General features: G+C 34.5%; 2 protein-coding genes across 6 annotated transcripts in view; both read left to right on the top strand.

Annotated features, from left to right (window-relative positions):
* The window catches only part of LOC127974582 (phospholipid-transporting ATPase ID), a 42,031-nt gene extending 39,175 nt beyond the window's left edge, over positions 1-2,856 (top strand). For all 5 annotated transcript variants that reach the window (XM_052577953.1, XM_052577952.1, XM_052577956.1 and 2 more), the window contains one exon: positions 1,090-2,856. In XM_052577953.1, coding sequence (XP_052433913.1) covers positions 1,090-1,188 — 99 coding nt within the window. In that variant the 3' untranslated portion in view covers positions 1,189-2,856. The remainder of the gene's footprint in view (positions 1-1,089) is intronic.
* A 744-nt stretch (positions 2,857-3,600) lies between these two features.
* Positions 3,601-13,919, top strand: LOC127974584 (uncharacterized). Its single transcript, XM_052577957.1, has 10 exons — positions 3,601-4,048; positions 5,546-6,163; positions 6,243-6,363; positions 7,931-8,100; positions 8,199-8,350; positions 8,433-8,595; positions 10,114-10,151; positions 10,287-10,344; positions 10,595-10,715; positions 10,885-13,919. Exons 1-10 carry the CDS (start codon positions 3,958-3,960, stop codon positions 11,129-11,131), a joined length of 1,779 nt encoding a protein of 592 aa, XP_052433917.1. The 5' UTR covers positions 3,601-3,957; the 3' UTR covers positions 11,132-13,919.
* Positions 13,920-20,832: the final 6,913 nt, after the last annotated feature.

Here is a 20,832-nt window from a genome sequence, read left to right as displayed (position 1 = left end):
AATTAGGAAAACCCTTTTTTTTTGTGATATATACATTACTGTTCGAAAGTTCACAATCAGTAAGTCTTTTTGTTTTTTTACTTAATGTAATACTTATATTCACCAAAAGCATTACATTGATAAGAAGTGACATAAAAGACATTTATAAGACATTTGTGTCAACTTTTTTTTTTTTTTACTTTAAATTTTTCAAAGAATACTGGAAGAAATTTGTTTGCTATAGAAAGCATTAAGTAGCAAAAATCTGTATAATAATAAAAATGATTTCTTGACCAGCAAATCAGCCTATTAGAATGATTTCTGAAGGATTGACTACTGAAAATTAAGCTTTGCCATCACAGGAATAAATTACATTTTAAAATATATTAAAATATAAAACAGTTAATTTAAATGAAAGGTAAAAATTGATAGCCTGAATGCACTGTATGTCGCTTTGGATAAAAGCATCTGCTAAATGCATCATTTTAATTTTAAATAGTTGTAATATTTCACAGTATTCTGTCTTTACTGTTTGTTTGTGTAAACATCTTTTTTTAATGAATTGAATGAATACATTTTTTCATTATAGTTACACAATATACAATATTAATACACAATATACAAACCAGTAACTGTATTAATGCAGTGGTTGCATTTCAATGGTTATGTAAATGTTTAAAATCTGAAAGCTTAGCTATTTTGGATTTCCCACTTCTTTTTCCCTCTTGACTGATTTGCATATTTTTCAGTGCCTGTTCTTTGGACATAGATTTCACACAGATCTAAAATCTAAAAATGTAAAGCATAACAGTTGGTTGGGACGGCAGCTGTTGTTGACACACTGTTGAATAGAAAAGGTATCGCTGTGATTGCAAGCGGGGATTTAGGGCATAAATCTGAATATACTGATTGATTTCTGAAATAGTACACAAAGCTATTCAACGCTATGCTAAGTGGCTTAATTCCTGAAGTCCATGTTCTCCCCCAAAACTTGACTTTTAAATAACATTTTGGAATTATATGTTAGGTAGAGTGAATGATGACAGAATTTTCATTATTGTAATTTACTCAAGTGCAGATAATTCTAAGACCTTTCATTCTTTCTTCTAGGAAGCACCGTTTGTGTGGAAGGGAACCGGAGCTCGTATCAGTGGTGCCAACAGTCCTGGTCCACCTCCCATTGCAGAAGAAACTTCCAGTGGCGAGTGATGAATAGATGGGCCAACTGGAATCCTTCATGTGAACACTCACACCTTCTGACATGTGCTCATGTTTCTGTCTGAGGACATGGGCAGTGAAGACAGCGCCCCAGACAGTTTGGGAGTAAACACATGCTTGAATTAAAACACATGGAAATGGATGCAGATTCAACCTGTGCATACAAACAGCAAAATACCGTACATTTCCTGTCTTGTGCTCATTTCTCAGATTTCCTGTCAGCTAGAAGGACAAATCTGCTGTTATTTGAGCTGCTTATGACTGTGTTTTCCATTCTAGCTAAGTTATCAGACAACAGACCACTAAAAAAACATTGCCAAGGCTGATGTTACAACACACCTGACTATCCAAATAGCTGATGTTAATTGTTTTCATATGCTAAATTAAATTTTATGTTAAATTAGATTCATTCATTTTCAATCTGGAGACTAAAAATCCCAAAATGGATACATTAAAGCACTTCTCATATCTCATATTTAACTAGAAATAAGTTCAGTGCATAACACGATATATTAATACACTGCACATGTAACAGTTCTACAGGTATCACCAATAACTAAATGACCTGAAGTATCAGCCTCAGCAATATCAGGTTTTATGTTTTTGTATTCAAATTGGCTAGTTCTAAATCTTTTCTTGTTCATCTGAAATCTCAGTCAGATCAAGGATTGTCTCTATCTCTATATATTAAGAGCAGCTTATCTTTTCTTTTGTTTATTCTGACTTTCTTGTGGTCTCATACTGTTTTGACCATTTTGTCAGCATATTTTTTTGCTGAGTCAATTACTTCAGCTTTTTTGTCCGTTTGTGGCTCTGAGGTTAATAATGCTACTAGGGTTCAAGCAAGTGTACTTACTTATGTACTTTTAGAGAAGGCTAGAGATTTTCTGTTTTTCCCCACTGCTGAAAATAGCACTAAGATGTATGTGGTTCTGTGATAAAACACTAGTTCTCAGCGAGAACGTGACCCTGCTGGATGAACCCGTTGTTCCTCATCCATTTCTTTGCACCATATTGGTGCTCTAACCCTGACTGCTTGGACATGAATTGGACATTAAGTCCAATTCAGCCTCAAACTCTTGAGGGTTTAGGTATTTGCATTAATCCAGTGAACTGTAATAAATGTGTTGGAATTTTTTTTTTTTTTTTTTTAAGTAGGATTAAAATCATTAACATCAGAGTTACCAAATGGATTCCACCTTGACCATCATGGTCTAAATGTGGCCTTCACCAGTGTTTTAGGTAAATGGGCTTATAAGAATGTAAACATGGTGATCTGTGTCTTGTTGTGAATGGGGGAGACAGACCAAGAAAGTTGATAAAGATGTGTGAGAAGTTACTGCGCACCATACTTGTCCTGTTTCCTGTGTAAGTAAGGCCAAGCTCTCATAATGTTAAATAGGTAACAGTTATATGCCTTAAAAGCTAACTTTGTGAATGTTTTTTTTATGTGTATCTCTTTCCATCCACACATAAAAGTATTTACATATATTGCAGTAAGAGGATAAAGGTCATTTTATGGATAGTCTGTTTCAGTGTCTGTTAGCCAAATCTACATGATCTGTGAAGTAAACATTGTGACCCTACTGTTGTGAATGGGCCTGGTGAAAATTAAAAAAATATATATGATTAAATGATTTTAATTAAGCTATAAAAAAACTGAGCATTTCTGTGTCTAACTACTTTTGAATCCTAAATCATTTATGAAGGAATAGTTCACACCTCAAAATTAGCTATATTTGTCATAATTTGCTCACCATCATGTCATGATTTGTTAGAAACAAAACGGAAACATTTTGAATGTCATTTTAACCTACAAATTAACCATATGATACTTTTCTCACAAGTGCTGCCCGATTTTTGAACGATTCGTTCTTTCGAGTCGAATCTTTTAAATGAATCAGTTCATACGGTTAACAAGACGTTTAAATGATTCATTCACGAATTGAACTGTTCCGGTTCTAGAATTCAACTCACCGATTCAGTGATCCAGTCGAAGCCATAAACAGTGTATTTAAAAAGTACAGAAAAGTATGGCCTTTAATCCACTTTACAGTGTTTTTATGAATCTTTTGAACCTTGAATTTCTACTTGTGTTCCAGCAGGATGACAGACAGTCAAAACTAGGTGGGTAATTTATTTTGGGAACTATTTCTCATTATTAATAAAATGTATTTATAAAAGCAATTCCTGTTCCTAATCATATTGCTAGCAGCAGACCTGATCGGTTCTGGGGATCCTCGGTGACATAGCAGGTCTTGGGTCACGTAGTAATGTTTTATAAAACTGACCGCAAACAGAATTATTCTCGGTCTTTGTCTTGTCAAATAGGAACTTGTTTGTCTTTGTGGTTCATCAGTGTCGCAAGAGCGGATTTGTTAAAGTAACAGATAGTAGGCTATAATGCGCGCGGAGGAGAGGAAGGGGCTGCAGTCTTCTGTCTCTCTCACAAACAAACGAGCTCTGGATTCAAATCGAGTCGCAACTGACAATATTATCATTTTATCAAACGAATAGCGAACGCTCTGTGCTATATCTATACCAGGATTCAAATAATAGGACTAATGTAACCGTTACATTTAAGATTTTACGTTTTTTTTATTATTATTATTATTAATCTTTCTGAAATGTTGATGCGAGGAAAATTTAAATTTTAATCTGGTTAAACTTGCTGAAAGGTTTCATATTATGACCCTTTTTACTCATATTGTGTATTTTGGTGGTTGATTTATTTTTTTTGGAAGTTAAATCTCATTTATAATGTGGACGCGATCTACACTCAAGTTTCTCCTCGGTGTTTTAGCTGCGATTAAAGTTCAGCCTGCCCCAGAAGAGCTGTGTCCTCGACAAGGTAATTAATTAACCATTTCATTTCAAAACACAACCGAGAATTATTTATTTGGATGAATTTGTGTGATTAACCTAAATCGGTCATTCTTGACCTGTATCGTGTATTTTGACTTTAAAACCATACATAAATCTCTTTTATGGTATTTTTAGGATGTAGTTAGAGTGATTCATCTCTGACTCAGTGGTTAATTGATAAGCGCTTGTGGTTAAGAGTAGCCCACTAGCCACTATTAATACAATTTCCTTTAGCAGCCTATTTTAACACCTTTTAAAAGGGGACATTTCTTCGGTTCAAGAAAAAGGTCACATTTAAACCATCTTGGAAAAGTTTTACCTCACATTAATTAATTAGCCTATTTTTTGTTCTGCTTTAATCTTAAAATATGAAGAAAATTATATATATATGTATGTATGTATATATAGCCTATATATATATATATATATATATATATATATATATATATATATATATATAGTATGAATGATTTCGTTTTAAATATGTTGAATCCAAAAAGAGTAAAAAAAAATAATATAAATGATTCCTTAGTTATTAACTGAAAATGATTATAAATCTTTTCAAATCACTTTTTCTAAAAAGTACCATTGTGGCAAAAAAGTATGAGCATATAAAGATGTGATGTGTGGAGGGAAAAGATGAATGTAAATTTCAGTTATGATGAGAATAGTTTTATTTTTCATCATTTGCAATCAAGTTATAATTGCAAAAAAAAAAAAAAAAGAGGATTTATCATGGTATATTTCAGATAGATTAAATGCAAAACAAAGGAGATTTCTTTAAGAACAATAATGTTAACATTTAATCCCCACAAAAAAAGGTCTTAAACACAATATTTCATTAAAGATGTGGAAATGATTGTAACATTCATAGAGAAAACAATGACATGTATGTTTGTTGGGTGTATGTTAGTGGATAAATTAAATAAACTAGTTTATTTCCTGCAGTATTTCCTTACTGAGATCCAAAAGTGTGCATAAATGAAGTAACAGTCACATAAAAAGTCATTTATGAATATGATGAGGATTTCCCTGGTATTGTTGTAGCAGATGTTTGCGTATGACACACAAAAATGAGGCATAGTGTGGATTTTGTAGGCTTTCAATACTACGTTATTGTTTCACAGTGCCATGAACTTGGAGAAAAAAAAGTTTACCATTTTCTTTTACGTACAGAGATTCCCTTTGGTCCTTTTCTAATCATTATGTTGTTGTATTCCTTTTAAATCATGTCCACTGGTTCAGCACACTTACAATGACAGAAAAGAAGAGTGATTGTGGGGAAGAATCTGGGGGATTTGAATTAAAGGAAGTGAAAGTAAAAGTACCACTTTATTGCATAATTTTGTTCCATATTTAACCGACGCAATGAACTGTGGGTATAATGTACATAGAGACCAGTATATACGAGACATAAACAAAAACAAATAAAAACTCAGATTTTTGTGATGAATTGCCTAAAACTGTTTTGAATCTTCTTCAGAGCCCCTTCCTGGAGTTTTGGTCTTGAAGTTGGGAAGCAATGTTGTGTTTGGCTGCAGGGGCAGTATCACTGTGGACGGTCTGCCATTGGCTTCAGCCAGTGTCATGAATAAAAAATACAGCAAGCAGAGAGACATCACAGTCAGCTGGACATCCCAAAAGCGTTATGCTAGTGCTACACAGCTAACCAGTATGAAGGGAAATGCTACAAATGGGACATACCAAAACACTGATTCTGCAATGCACACCAATGCTAAAGGGGACACAACGGTCACCGTTAAACCTCCTGTAACCATAAGAAAGGAGCAACACACTTCTAGACGTGTTTTGCGTGCTGTCACTCAAACTACTGGACAGGAGGAAGAGGTCTTCGGTATCACCATGGGGACAGATTTTGAGCAAGATGATTACGAGGACTATGATTATGAAGAGGAACGGTCCAGGGTGACAAGAGGCATCAAAAAGAAAACACGCTGGACTCTCAATGGACGACAAGTGCATGCTGGAGTGGAAAGGGGAATGATTTTAAGACGGCCTCATCTCAGCTTGGCAGATGCTGGGAATTACAGCTGCTACAGAGGAGAGAGACTCATTTCCACAGTCAGAATCAGCGTAGGGGGTGAGGACCTTCTTTCACACTCATATCGATAAGTGGTTCACAGATACAAATAGAAGAAATTCACATCCTATTTTCACAGTGCCCCCAGAGAGACCCACTCTCTACTGCTACAGGAAGTTTCACACAAGTAAAGTCCGCTGTGATTGGACTTCCAAAAATCCAGTAACCCCACGGCCACTGTGTTACCTTATTATAAGACGGTGAGTGTGTGTGTGTGTGTGTGTGTATGTATGCACTGTAAAAAATAAGTGTAATTTTAACTGTAAAATTTTGTAAAAACGCTACGGAAAAAAACTGATAATAGGTTAACAGTAAGTTCCCGTACTATATACAGGGAAAAACTGTAAAAGATCTAACAAAGCATTTAATGTAAATTTACAGTAAAATTCTGTTAATTATACAGCTTTTAGAAGTAAAAAAAGAACAAATCAATGTATAATTTACAGTCTAAAACTGTAAACTGATATTCCCAGAATTCCCTGCGTGACACTCCACGTTTGAAAGTATTTTGTTTAAATAATCATGTTTTTAAATAGTTCTTGTTATCAGTTATGTACATTTGAGCTTTATGTTACATCTTCTGTTGCTTAATGAAAGTTTTTTGCATTATTTAAGTATCACGTGTGTTACCATGATGGTGTTTTGTGTTTCCATAAATGTGCACCTTCTATATGTTAATATATACTTCTGCTTGTGGTGAAGCTACTTGTGATGAGCTTTGATACTTCATGTGGCTTTCTCTTATACAGTACCATCTTTATTATTATGGTGGTTGTCAGTATTTTCAAGGTACAAAACAGATTTAATTTTGTGTGTTGTTGAATTTACTGGTTTATATTCACATTTTCTTGTTTGTAAATTACAGCTTTATATTGTAAAATTAACAGTTTTTGACGTAAATGTGTTTACAGTTTTCTGTATTTTTACAAAATTATTCTGGCAACCACAGCTGCCAAAAAGTTTTTGTAAAAACAACAAGAAATTTTTTACAGTGTGTGTAAGACAGAATTCATTAATTTAGCAGCAATCAGCACTTTATGAATGGCTCACTGACTAGTATTGACCTGTAAAAAAAACAAACTATGAATCAAATACAATAAAAAACTCATTATTTTATTTATTTTTCAGATATTAAGTAATATATATTTTAAATTAAATATGTTTTTTGGTAATTATAAATTTTGTATATTGAAAATATGTGTATATTTGAAAATATATATAATTCAAACTCTAAAATAAAATATTTTTATATTATTATATTATTTATATTTTATAAACAGATTCAATTATTATTATAATTTTTCTATATTTAATGCATTTTGAAGGAATTTATCGCTTTAGGCCTTTTCTATGCCTAAACTTTAAAATGTTACAATGACACCTAAAACATAAAACAACTAAAATAAAAGTCTTTAGAAGACATATGAAACTTTATGTGAGGAGAATGCAACAATTTAACAATTTATGTATTAATAATCATCTCACATCATTAACTATATAAATATATATTTTTATTATAAGGTAAAAGGACAATATCCCCTTATAGTAGTAAAATGTCATTATTTAAATACATGTTTTATTTATTTGTTACAGTTTACATCTGTGTGGTTTAAAAATACCAAAAAAAAAAATCTACCTTTGTTTTGTTTTTTGTGGAAAACATACAGAATAACATTTGGAACCAAATGAAACTGAATTGTGACTGAACTGACTGAATTATTTTGGGTTTCCTTTAAATAACTGATCTTTTCATTTCTCTCTGCAAAGATTTTTTGGCAACGCCACTCGTATCCCTTGTTCATTCTCCCGCTCCCGCTGTTGGTGTGCTTTTCATATGGAAGAGGGTGACAGAGATCTCCATAAAGCAAAACTGTGCGTGTCTAACACAGCAGGCAGTGCCATGAGCCCTTACCTCAACTTCAAGCTGCACGACATCCGTGAGTGCTTCTGTATTACTGTCCTGTGGGATGCTGATTAGTCACACTTTTAGCACACCATCAATGTGCTTGTGAAACAAAAATCTTTTTCTGTGTAGTTAAGCCAGACCCTCCGGCTCAAGTGGTGGTGAAAGCAGTTGAGGGCCAGAAGCATAGGCTTGAAGTATACTGGTCTTATCCCAGTTCCTGGAAGCATGGCTTCTATGTCTTGCATTTCCAGCTGAGATACAGACCACAATTCCATGAGCAGGTAAAGTAGGAAGGCTGATATGCATAATTCTTGATGTGTGAAGTCTGTGGCTGTATTTATGACTGTTTGTATGTGTATTTAGTACCAGACAGTGCTTATAGATGACAGGATGGACAGACAGTTGTCCTGGACGATTTATGATGCTCTGCCACACATTCAGTATGAAGTGCAGCTCAAGGCCAAGGATGAGTTCGACGGCGTCTGGAGTGACTGGACTGACACGGTCTATGCAGTCACTTGGACAGGTAACAAAATAGGCTACATGCTATTTTATTATCTAAATATCACACTACTATATGGACATAGACTAGTCTGGGTGTATTTCGCAGTATTTTGTGAATTTGGCACATGCATGTATTATTGGTTTTTAAGAGAGCAAAGATCAGTGCTCATCAGATTAGAGGCTCTAAACAGATCATGTCCAGATTCTGTGCTTTTATTATCTAAATATCACACTACTATATGGACATAGACTAGTCTGGGTGTATTTCGCAGTATTTTGTGAATTTGGCACATGCATGTATTATTGGTTTTTAAGAGAGCAAAGATCAGTGCTCATCAGATTAGAGGCTCTAAACAGATCATGTCCAGATTCTGTGCTTTTATTATCTAAATATCACACTACTATATGGACATAGACTAGTCTGGGTGTATTTCGCAGTATTTTGTGAATTTGGCACATGCATGTATTATTGGTTTTTAAGAGAGCAAAGATCAGTGCTCATCAGATTAGAGGCTCTAAACAGATCATGTCCAGATTCTGTGCTTTACTGGGAGTCTATGAGAACAACATTTACACTGTTTGCATTGGGAAAAGCATCTGATTGTCTGTTGGACATTGAGCTTTCAGTCAGTTTATGCAAGCTGTGGAAAAAGAACAGGGCTTTGCAACAAACATCCAAAATTGCTAGTTGACTAACAGTTGTTGAAATTAAAAACCACACAGATTGCTCAGAAATATAGAGACCCATTTAGTTGAAGCCTTTCACATCACATTAAATATAGTGTTTCAAATTACAGTACCTATTAATATTTGTAAATATCAAAGAACACAGTTATTCCCAATAAGCTATTTCGCTGTTTAGTAGTATTTTTTCCGTTTTGATTTTGTACAACAATCAACAACATACACAATCGCATACATACCAACATAACCGCAAACACTACATGTGTACATATATTTAACAAAATAATAATCAGTTATAAAAACAGACTTCTGCAGCAATTCAACCAAATCAAACATGAAAATAATTTATGAATGGTCATAAACTCAAAGTCGGACCAATGTCAATATTGTCTCCCTTTTTTCCAGACTCAAGAACTGTAACACATCTATTGTCCTGCACTGTTTTATTAGTAGCTTTTAGGACCAAACAAACAGACAAAACATCTATTTAATTAATATACGACTACATATAGAATTAGTGTTGTTTTGTTTTCTAGTATAAAATTTTCAAGAACAAGAAAAAATACACTTTTACATCTTTACACAGCTGCTCAAAACTCTTTTAAAGCCAGATTCAGTTATGCCTGTTCTGACCAACTTCAGCTCCTATTATTAAAGACATTGATTATTATGGTGCAAATGCAATTCAGACAGTCTGTGTAAAGACAGAATTAGAATTTTCTGAAAACGCCTTTTAATCTTACATAGCTTTGCTGTAGAGGAGCAAAACAACAGCTTTAAGTTTGTGACAGCCGTTTATATTCACCCTAAAAAAATGTTTTGAACAATCGGAATGTTTGTGTGTATTACTTTGTAGCTCCTGAGACGACTACTACCTCTGAGAGTATTACTTTGGTGAGTTCATTCAACAACACATAATACACACACTGACATGTCTCTACATGCTTTTTATTGTACCCGTTTAGACAGATGCACACTGATTAAATTATTTAATGCTTCATGTTTCTTCTTTCTTCCATTGTCATTCAGGAGCCCCTTGAGATGTTTCCTGAAGGTTCGGGAGGATCTGGAGAAGACCCTGGTGTAGGTGAGTCTGAACAAGAAAACACGGGTAACTTCATGGGTCTCATTGTTCTCTTTCAGGCACTATTACTCACACATCTGCTAATTCTATAATGAAAGCAGACAGGAAATTAATGTGGCACCTTACTGGAAAGTCAAAACAGGAAATGGTCACCATAACACGTTTGGAGTTTAACAATGTGCTGTAATTTCCACACATTTCAGCATTCAGTGACATTTGACCTCTGTCCTCATTTACTCTTTCTTTCTGTCAGAATCAGAGGCAATAGATGAGGCTGATTATACTGCATATGCTAGAGTGTGGCTGTATGTGCCGTGTGTTTTTGGGATGTGTTTTCTTGTAGTCTTCACCCTGCTTACAGTCCATTTACTCAGGTAAAACTCGATCTCTTCCATCTTTTTATATATTTAGTGATTTCTCAGCTCTGAAAATGCCTTTTGTCTTTTAAAAATGCGAGGTTGTTCAAAGTATGTTTCTTTTCTTTATTTTTCTTTTTTGTTCATTCACTCCTCATATTTACCCGTTTACTTTGTGTTCTTACAGGAATAGGCTGCATTTCATGTCTAAAATAGGAAAACAGACTTTGCCCTTTGCATTCTTCCTTCATTCCCCTCGACCTGTTCCTGCTCCTGTTCTCTCTGAGCAGCTTCCAGAGGAGGGAAAGTCACTGATGTCTCCTCCCAAATACAGCCAGGAAGACTTCCTTCCTGTTCAGCAAGAGCTGCAGGAGTGCATTCATCTGCATAACATGGATTACTTCCTGTCTCCAGGCAAAGACAGACATGAGTAAACAGAAGAAATATACTGTGATAGACTAAGAATCACACAATGGGATTTGTGTTCAATAACAGTATTGTGAGTGCAAACTCAAGTATGAGTGTTACTGTATAGACAAAGCAATTCATCTTGTTCTGCATTATTTTTGAATACTATCAGAACCATTTGTAAATAATAATTTTTAAAGCAATTACTATAAAATGCCTGCCATCTGTTGACAATGTGAAGCTAAAGCACTTTTATTAATAGCTCTGGATGTGAGTGTCTGCTAAAAGCCTTAAGTGAATGTTAAGATAATCTCATTCAACATAAAAAAAAAATGATTTAGACGCATACCTTGTTTAAAAAATATATATAGGAATTGAGATTATGGTGAGTAACTTACAGTGAAAGTGAGTGGGACCAATTTTTGGCGGATGTGAAGCGTTTTATCATTTAAGGGTTTTATGAATTACATTATTACATTATTCAAATATGTCCATTGTAAAACCATTGTAAAATGGTACACAACTTGACAGAGAAAATGCTAGAAAGACCACATTCACACAAGTGCAGAATACTGTTGTCATTACTGTATTTGAGTTCTTAAAGAGACAGTTCACCAAAAAATGGAAATTGATTTACTCACTTTCAAACCATCCTATGTTTATTCTTCTATTCCTTCTTCTTTCAGATGAATACAGTTTGAGTTATATAAAACAAAATCCTGGCTCTTACAAGCTTTACAATGGCAAATTGAATTGTGGTCCAAATTTTGAAGCAAAATTAAGTGCATCCATCCATCATATAAAATGTGTTCCACTTGATTCAATAAAGGCTTTCTGAAGTGAAGTGAAGCATTTGTGTTAGAAATATATATATATATATATATATATATATATATATATATATATATATATTTTACTTATTGAACCAAATTTCTAGCTTCCACTAAGTGTCATACACATATTCACGAGAGAGCGGAGAGAGGATAGGTGTAGCCAGTTTTATTTGCAGCACAAGAAAACCAGTCACCTTTTGACCATTCTTCTTTACAAATCCTCGTTTTGTGCTTTTAATTCATTACTGCTGTTTTGTTTTATTTTGATCTCTCCTCTTACCAGAGCTTATGGTATGTCTGCGTCCTACACGTCATCCACAGGCCACTCTCTCGTGAACACACATATGACAGTTAGCAGAAGCATGAGATTACAGTTCATAAAGTTTAAAATATGGGTATTTTTCTTTCACAAATGATTCATTTCAGAAGGTCTTTATTAACCTCTCAGAGCCGTGTGGAGTACTTTTTATGATGGATGGATGCACTTTTTGCTTCAAAATCTTGACTGCCATTCACTGCCATTATAAAGTTTGGAAGAGACAGGACGTTTTTAAATACAACTCCGACTCCATTCACCTGAAGGATGAAAGTCATATACACCTCTCCACTCAGATAAAAGAAGATTTACGGATGAACTGGTGGCTCAGTTGGACTCTTGTCATTTCAAAAAGTGAAAAGACATCAGTTTTTTGTATGTCGCCATCACTGATATTACTTTAGTCACTGTCACTGTGGTTACTGATAAGGAACAAAGGTTTGATTTGTTTGGTTCGCTGCGCATTGATAGACAGTATTTGAGACGCTACTGTAAGTCGCTGTGTGACTGGGACATTTTTAGAAGTACATGCGGTCGTCAATCCCAAAAACTGATAGTGTGAAGGTATCTTAAATTATTCTTTCACATTGATGCTAAAACATACTGTTTTCATCTTTTTCCGTATTATTGAAGCTAGATTTTAATGTGTACAGATTGGCCCCATACACCTTCCACTGTAAAACTAATTTTAATTTGACATTTTAAAGAAAGGTTTAACTTGCATTGAACCTGGATGTAAATTTTGTGTTTGCAAATATGCCTGCTGATTAAAGATAATGTACTTACAGAAGACCAGAAATCACCTGTTGGGAGAAGTGCTAGTGAGCTATTTTTTAATTCACAGTTACACCAGTTTACTCCAGGGAGAGTAATTTTATTTGAATATGGCATAGAATAAGGAATATTGTGAAGTGTTTGTACAGAGTTTTAAACATGGTTCATATTGAATATATGCTGGATTATATTTTAATTTCAATTTGTTTTTTCATTGCTCTTTTTTTTAATTATTGCTCTATTACCACTTTATAAGAATAGGGACTTAAAAAAAAACCACAGAGATCAAAGGTGACACGCTTCAGAGGCCCCTTCAACCACCAAATGACTCATTCTCTGTTTGGTGAAGGCGGCTCCATTGTTTTTACCACTAAAACATACAAACAATTGGTCAGATCTAAGCCACTGGACTGCATGGTCAACACAGATCTTCAACACCCTTACCGGGCAGAGACACTTCAATTCCCTGCATCAGAAAGGGGGGAAAGCTTCCAAGACCACCTGCTGGAAGTGAAATGGGGATGATGCAACCTTAGGAATATACTCAAGCCTATAGTTGCAGCAAAACTTTAACCAGCCCCGGGGGAAAGTCCATACAAGAAGAGCTTATTTAAAGAGGAGTCACTGAGATCAAATGACAAAGACGGAGACAATGTGTAGTCATGCTAAAAACAAACAAGTCCACTTCCGCTTAGCCAAACCTCTGCCATATGCAGGGCTTGAATTGAGTGGGGATGTGGAGAGATGGCATCACCCGGTTGAAAAAAACTACAAAAAGCATCCCCTCAGTTAAACCACCATCCCCCTTGCCATGCCTTTTGGATTAAAAATGTGTATTACTGTATGTAAAACTTATCATGCAAATGAAATGTTAAAAAGATTCACCAATAACTGCAATTAGCCTGCAATTTCTTTAAAAAGCAGACCGCAGAAAAGTTATGATTTTTCTATCATTTGAATGTAAAACATCCCCTGACATAATGTGTGCTGTATGTGTAGCTGTGAGAGATTGAGAGATGATAGGAGAGCTGACATTATCGAGTTGTCGACTTTGCAAAAACTAAGAGGTCAAAAGTATTCACTGCACTATGAAGCCTATTAGAATACACAACTTTATAATTCAAGCAATGAAAGAAAAAACTGCCATTTATGTATTCATTGCACAATGTACTTTTCTACATGCGTGAGCACAAACGTGCAATTATTTTTTATACAACAGTGCATAGTAACACAGTGTTTCGTTCCTTGAATGGTGGTTTTATTGTCATCATCATTTATCCATGATGACAGGCCTAAACCAGACAAAGTTTCAGCACAAAAGCACATTTAGAAGAGTATTGTTTAATATGGACCAAAATAACCTAATTTCTGGCCCAAGAAAGGGGAAAAACTTAGAAATAATAGTTAATTTCATAAGACAATTTTTTCATTAAATAAAAACCTTTTTAAAAAATAGACAAATTTTGAATTAGCTACAGGACCCACACATGTCCCTCCCATCCCCAAAAAAGTAACTGACTACACCATCCCCCCTGAATTTTTTTACCACTTGCCATATGAGTGTGACCTCCATTCTGCCTGAAAATTTGGTCCGCTCCAAGGTTCATATGACCTTGAACATGAACTGCTTTGACTGACAGAAACTTGGTATGCACCCCAAAAAAGAACACATCTCGCCAATCTCCACAGGGGGTGGAAATGTACTCTCCCTTGGTGATTCAGGTATGAGACCATAGTCATGTTGTCCATATTGACCGGGGCTTTCCCCCTCGGGCCGTTTTGCTGTTTGCCTTCACACTGTGAACTCTGAAGCGTCCAACAGCTACATGGGGTGGTGTTAGCGCAGTGGATAAGACACATGTCTGTGGTGTGGGAGACCCGGGTTCGAATCCACTGTGAGGCACCAATGTGTCCCTGAGCAAGATGCTTAACCCCTAGTTGCTCCAGAGGCATGCGACCTTTGACATATATAGCAATTGTAAGTCGCTTTGGATAAAAGCGTCAGCTAAATGAGTAAATGTAAATGTACAAATGTAAATGTAAGTGAAAGAGCGTATGACTTAATCTCATATCTTCTAGGCTGAGAAAAGAAGAAAATAGATAGCTAAACATGGTTTAATGATGTGGCAATAATACACTCTTCAGCAGGTTTACATGTAAACCAGGCTTCTCAAGACCAAGTCTTGATTGACAAATCCTGTGATTTTGTGTGTGTGTGGGGGGGGGGCATGTTTTTGTGACATATCAGGACACAACTTTGTATAATGACATGTGTAAGACACAGGTATTACAAGGAGAGGATGACTTATGAGGACATAACCCATGTCCCCATAAGCTCAAAACGCTTATAAATCATACAAAATTAGGTTTTTTGAGAAAGTAAAAATGCACAAAGTTTCCTGTGAGGGTTAGGGTTAGGGATAGCGTAGGTGAAGGGCGATAGAATATACAGTTTCTACAGATTAAAAACCATTACGCCTATGAGATGTCCCCACTTTTCACAAAAACAAACATCAATCAGCGCTGTATAAGGTTTTTTCTTCTATTTTTATGTATAGGCCTAATAGTAAATGTGAAGAAACAGAGTTTTCTTCTTTTTTTTTATAACTTGGCCGAGATATAAGAATTTTGATGACTGCAAAAATATTTCAATTAAGTATAGGCCTACACATTATCCCTCTGTTCACATTTGTGACCGATCATAAAACACAATTTGTCCCACATTTTTACATAAAAAATTGTAAAAAATAAATTAATTAATTAAATTAAACATAATAATAATCATAATTATTAATATTATAATTAATAGATTATTTCAGAGGCGTAATAACATTATTTAATTATTTTCATGTCTAGGAAATTTTTTTTGACTTAAATGGCTAATTTCAAATTGAACACTAGATGAAGCACTAGAATACCTAATAGGCTACATGTGATCAAGGCTATAGGCTTATCTCATTTGACAAAAATATCAATAAATAAACAAATAAATACATCAATTAAGTACTGGTACTTTTTAGGGTCACCCTCAATTTATCCTGAGCTCATCAAATAATAATATAAATAATTGTATTAATCACTATTAATCATTTTACACAATAAAAAACTGAAAAAAGTGAAATACAGGTGACCCAGTTTTTATGTTATAGATTTTTTACAAAAAATTTAGTTGTACCAAAGGTGCGTTTTGCCTCATAGGTGCAGCAGTTTGCTTTAGCCTATATATATCCAGCAAAATTAGGCAGAAAGAGTACAGGCAGCTACAAATTATAAAGAATATCATCAATAATTATGAATAGCAAATAGCAATAATTATGAATAGCATTTAAGCAGTCCTAAATGTCATCAAAATTAAAAGGCATGTAACGTTATGCTGTTGCTTACACTATAAATATGTTTTTTTATTTTTTTTTACTTATTGGCATCATACAATATTAAAACAACAGATTGTTTTATTTATTCTGACAATATCTCATCATGTCATTCAATTCCAAAATCCTCCTCTTGGGCTTTTAAATGTCCTTTTTTTTTGTACTTTAATACATGACAGTGTATCCGTTCCGTTCCAACAGTAGCCTGTTGCTTTCCTTTACATTACTAAGCAATCAGTGTAGCTCACAGCGCCCTCTGCTGGTGAAAATAATCAAAACACGAGTGCTCTGGTAACAGCAGGCTAGAATCTTTACAAATATCTTGAAATAAAACATCTGAGAAAAGGTCTTGAGGTGTTTTAGTAACCACGATATACGCAGAATAAGTAACTCTGAACGGGTAGAGTGACTTAATATTGTGGCCACATTAACATCTTATGTGCTTAATTCTGTGGCACGTCGTCATTTATTAATTATGTAACACACAGTTATGACATTAGGTAGGTGTTATTTTCATAGCTTTTCAAAAAAGGACATAGTTTTTTCTTAAAGGTTTTGCTGTCTTACCTCAAATATTCGTGCTGCTCCACTCAGCGCTGCTGTTTGCTCTTGAATGTTTTTGTAACGGTTCTTCCGCGCGGCCTCTGATCTTGCGCGTAACAGATTCGGCGCTTTGCGTTGCGTTACGCAACTTGCGTATTAAGCCCAGAAACCTTCGCCCTGGTTTAAATGCATGTTTCGATTGTTTTTATTCTCAAAATCGAAACAATATCGCAATAATAAAAGTAATAATAATGATGGTGATGATGATAATAAAACAATTACTAATAAGAAAGAAATATAGATAAGAAAGAAAGAAAGAAAGAAAGAAAGAAAGAGAAAGAAAGAAAGAAAGAAAGAAAGAAAGAAAGAAAGAAAGAAAGAAAGAAAGAAAGAAAGAAAGAAAGAAAAATAATCTTGCTGACGAAACCTTACACAACAAATATATATATATGCTTCACATTTGAATGAGTGTTACAAAGTGACATAATGGTGTTCCTCAATAATATAAACATGTCTAAAAAGGTGTTTTGCAACCAGATTCATTTAAAATAATTCGCTTTTGTCACTTGTCATGTTCTGAGCTGAATTAGTAGGCTCTCTGAGATTTGGAGGTTGAATGTGGTATGGGGAAAATGTAAAGGATGTACGGCTGTAAAATATGAAGATTGAACAAAGTTTATTTTTAGGGGTAAGAATTTCACGTCACTCTCTCCATTTAGCACAGGATAGCTTCTGTTTCATTTATGAACATAGAGCTGAACTTAGTTTTTTTATTTTTATTTTTTTCTTAGTTTTTTATTGTGTGTTCTAAAAATTTACAACAACAACACTAAAGATTATTGTGCAATTGAATGATATGTGAGGTGGTCATGAGTACAGTCAAAACACACTGTATCAACAATGTTGCCATAACTGCATCCGACATCACAATTAGTAAAAGAATAAGAGTAAATTTTGTGTGTAAATTAATCATTTAATAATGTAACAGTTAAGCAAAACGTGTTCTAACTGTACTCTGTCTAGTCTTTACATTACATCTTAGAAAAGGTTCATGAAAGAACCTTAAATATGCTAGGTTCTAATATGAACCTTTTACCACAGCAAAGGTTCTTAAAATAACTGCCAAATAACCAGTGGATCATTATAGAACCTTTAAATTCAACTTTGAACCTTTTTTATAGCTAGAAGTTCACTTTTGCACTTAAAGGTTCTTTTTTGAACTCTAAAGGTCCAATCTCTTCTTCTTTTATATATAAAACAACGCTAGACGGCGCTAGAGCTTTTTAGGAGCCTGTAGCTTCAGAAGGTGGAGTGTGACTTTTTCATCTTCAGTAGCATCAGCCCTCCGAGGAGAACAGCCATGATTCACATAGATCTTACCACGATGGCATACGTGATGTCTATATACCTATGTGTGGGATATAGTTTGCCTTCTCAAAAGTTGTACGGTAAGAGTTTCAAGCCGTAGCGATGCCTATATAAATGTTAAAATACCTTTTTTTATTTAAACATGAACTTAAAGGTATTGATCCAGTATCGATAGCCTATAGGTTAATTTGTAAATCGAATTCCTTGCTATTTGCTTAGAATGGATATAGATAGCCTATCCAGACACCTTCAGAAAGTATGTTTCATTAGATCACTTTTAACTCTGGTTCATGAAACCCTGCTCTGGAGCAATTTTAACATTATTGTTTAGTGAGGCGAAAAAGATGCACAAGTAAGGTGGAATCTCACGGTTATTTTCATTTTGACGGTTTAACATCATATTGCAGCTGTACAATCACAGAAACTGATGGACATCACTAGCCTAAAACGTGATAAACCGGGATTGCGTTTTATTCAGTTAAGAATTCGATACATTTCCAGGTTTGACGACAAATCCATAAGCGATTAGGACAGTGATAATAATCATAAAATAGCTTCACGTGTTTTGATTTTTATTTTTTTATGGAATTGTGTTTTTTTGCTTTTTCAGAGTGTCCCACCACACCCCAGGAAATGTTCTGTGAGAACACGGTCACCGCAAAGGGATTTACCTACAAAGTGCCTCAGGACAAGATTCTAGACTTGAGAGATCCCGATTGTGAACATGGGTGGTATCATCTGGTGGGAACGCCTTTTTTGTTTTTATTTCCATTTAAAAGACAAATTACAGTTGTTTTGTAACCATTCTAGGTTTTTTTTGTTCACAGAATAAAACATTTATCGTAGACTCAACGCAGCCTGGGGAGAATTTAGGATTTGTAGTGGCTGTGACTCATGAGAACCTGACAGTAGGCACCTGCATAAACCTTCAATGGCAACTTCACTGTGGCTACATTCAGGTAAAGCAACGATTACTTAACTGTTTCTGTGTATTTACACATTGAGAATAAGTGCTGAATAAATACATTCTAATGATATCATTTTTGTTCTGTTACAGCTTCACTGTAGTATTAATTATATAGGTAAGTGTCATTAATTGTATTGCATTATATTATTTATTATAGAAGATTACTTCATCCAAAACTGATAAATTCAAGATTCAAAGTTTTTATTGTCATGTGACCAGTGAGGTTTCCCTGAGCAATGAAATTCTTACTTTGCTGTCCACAGTGAATGCCAAGACAGTGCAAATTATAAACACACATACATAAACTGTACACTATACAAACTATACACACATACAATTTAAGATACATAATAATAAAAACTATGCTGCAGTAGTAGGTATGTAGACTATGAAAATAGGACTATAGACTATGTATATCGTAGACTGTATAATAAGACTATGTATTTCTATCTAGGCAAGAAAAGAGTATTTCAATGAGATATAAATGTTCAATGAGATGAAGCAATTGAATCAATTGTTCTCTGCGATAAATAAGTCCTCTAGCTAGCTACCTGTTTAAGAGTATAAGATAGGGCTAACTGTGTCATCATTTACTTACACTTGTCTTGTTTTGGAACAGTATAATTTTATTTCTTTAGTAGAACTTTAAAGATAATTTTAGGCTTTTACTATATGGAAAATATGCATCATGCAATGATAATGAATTGTAACTCAGTAACGTAGTTCTTTCTTTATAGTTTTTTTCAGCATACCGTAAATAAAGTTTTTTTTGTGTTTGTTTGAAGTGAAACATGAAGTGCCACTTGAAACCCTGCCAGGAAATTACACATCTTCAGGAGACAAACAAGATGGTAAGTAACCAATGTAAACCATTACATTGTAAATTACTAATATGTTCCACCATTGATTGAGTTTGTCTTCAACAATATTGTCCACACCCTTATGAAAAAGAAGTTTATTCAAGTGTGCAATTAGTATAACTAATTTAAACTAAAAATAGGAAAGTATGCTTTTAGTTTACTTTTTATGTACTTCTCAGAAATTGGCTTTATGTACTCCTCAGAAATATACTTAAAATGACATCTAAGTATATTTGACTTATATTTACAAAAAGTCTAAATATATTTGAGCTGTTACGAGAATCCGTGTTTTCATTATTATACGGTAGAGGGCGCTAATACACATCTTCTGCTCAGTGAACAAGTGAAGAAAAAAGAAACACCAAATACTAGCCAGGGGGGCAGGGTTTCATATTTTATATAAGCACCCCTGGGCCATTGGCTAGCGGTCCCCACCTGCTGTTAGCATTCCATTGTCACTTTGACAGCGAATAACTTTACATCTGAGGTGTTTAAAGACTCCATTTGTCCATTAATTATTTCTAAAGAAACACATAAATGTATTAAAGGCTTCATTACCTTGTATCTTACGTTATGTTCCCGTAGAAGCAGTTTTGTAAGAAAATAGGCTAACGATTGTGTCATAACCAGCGACTCTGTCGCACATTAGATAAATTACCGTATGGACAGGAGGAGAAGCTCGCAGGCAATCTTTT

Source organism: Carassius gibelio, chromosome B16, assembly GCF_023724105.1.
Source record: "Carassius gibelio isolate Cgi1373 ecotype wild population from Czech Republic chromosome B16, carGib1.2-hapl.c, whole genome shotgun sequence".
NCBI classification, from domain to species: domain Eukaryota; kingdom Metazoa; phylum Chordata; class Actinopteri; order Cypriniformes; family Cyprinidae; genus Carassius; species Carassius gibelio.
This window is presented reverse-complemented; position numbering and strand designations above follow the sequence as displayed.

Bases quoted from the DNA above. Each gene is read 5' to 3' on its own strand.
- LOC127974584 (XM_052577957.1), top strand. From the start codon at position 3,958: ATGTGGACGCGATCTACACTCAAGTTTCTCCTCGGTGTTTTAGCTGCG. The intron at 8,351-8,432 runs GTAAAGTAGGAA...ATGTGTATTTAG, and splicing joins GACCACAATTCCATGAGCAG to TACCAGACAGTGCTTATAGA. The intron at 8,596-10,113 runs GTAACAAAATAG...ATTACTTTGTAG, and splicing joins CTATGCAGTCACTTGGACAG to CTCCTGAGACGACTACTACC.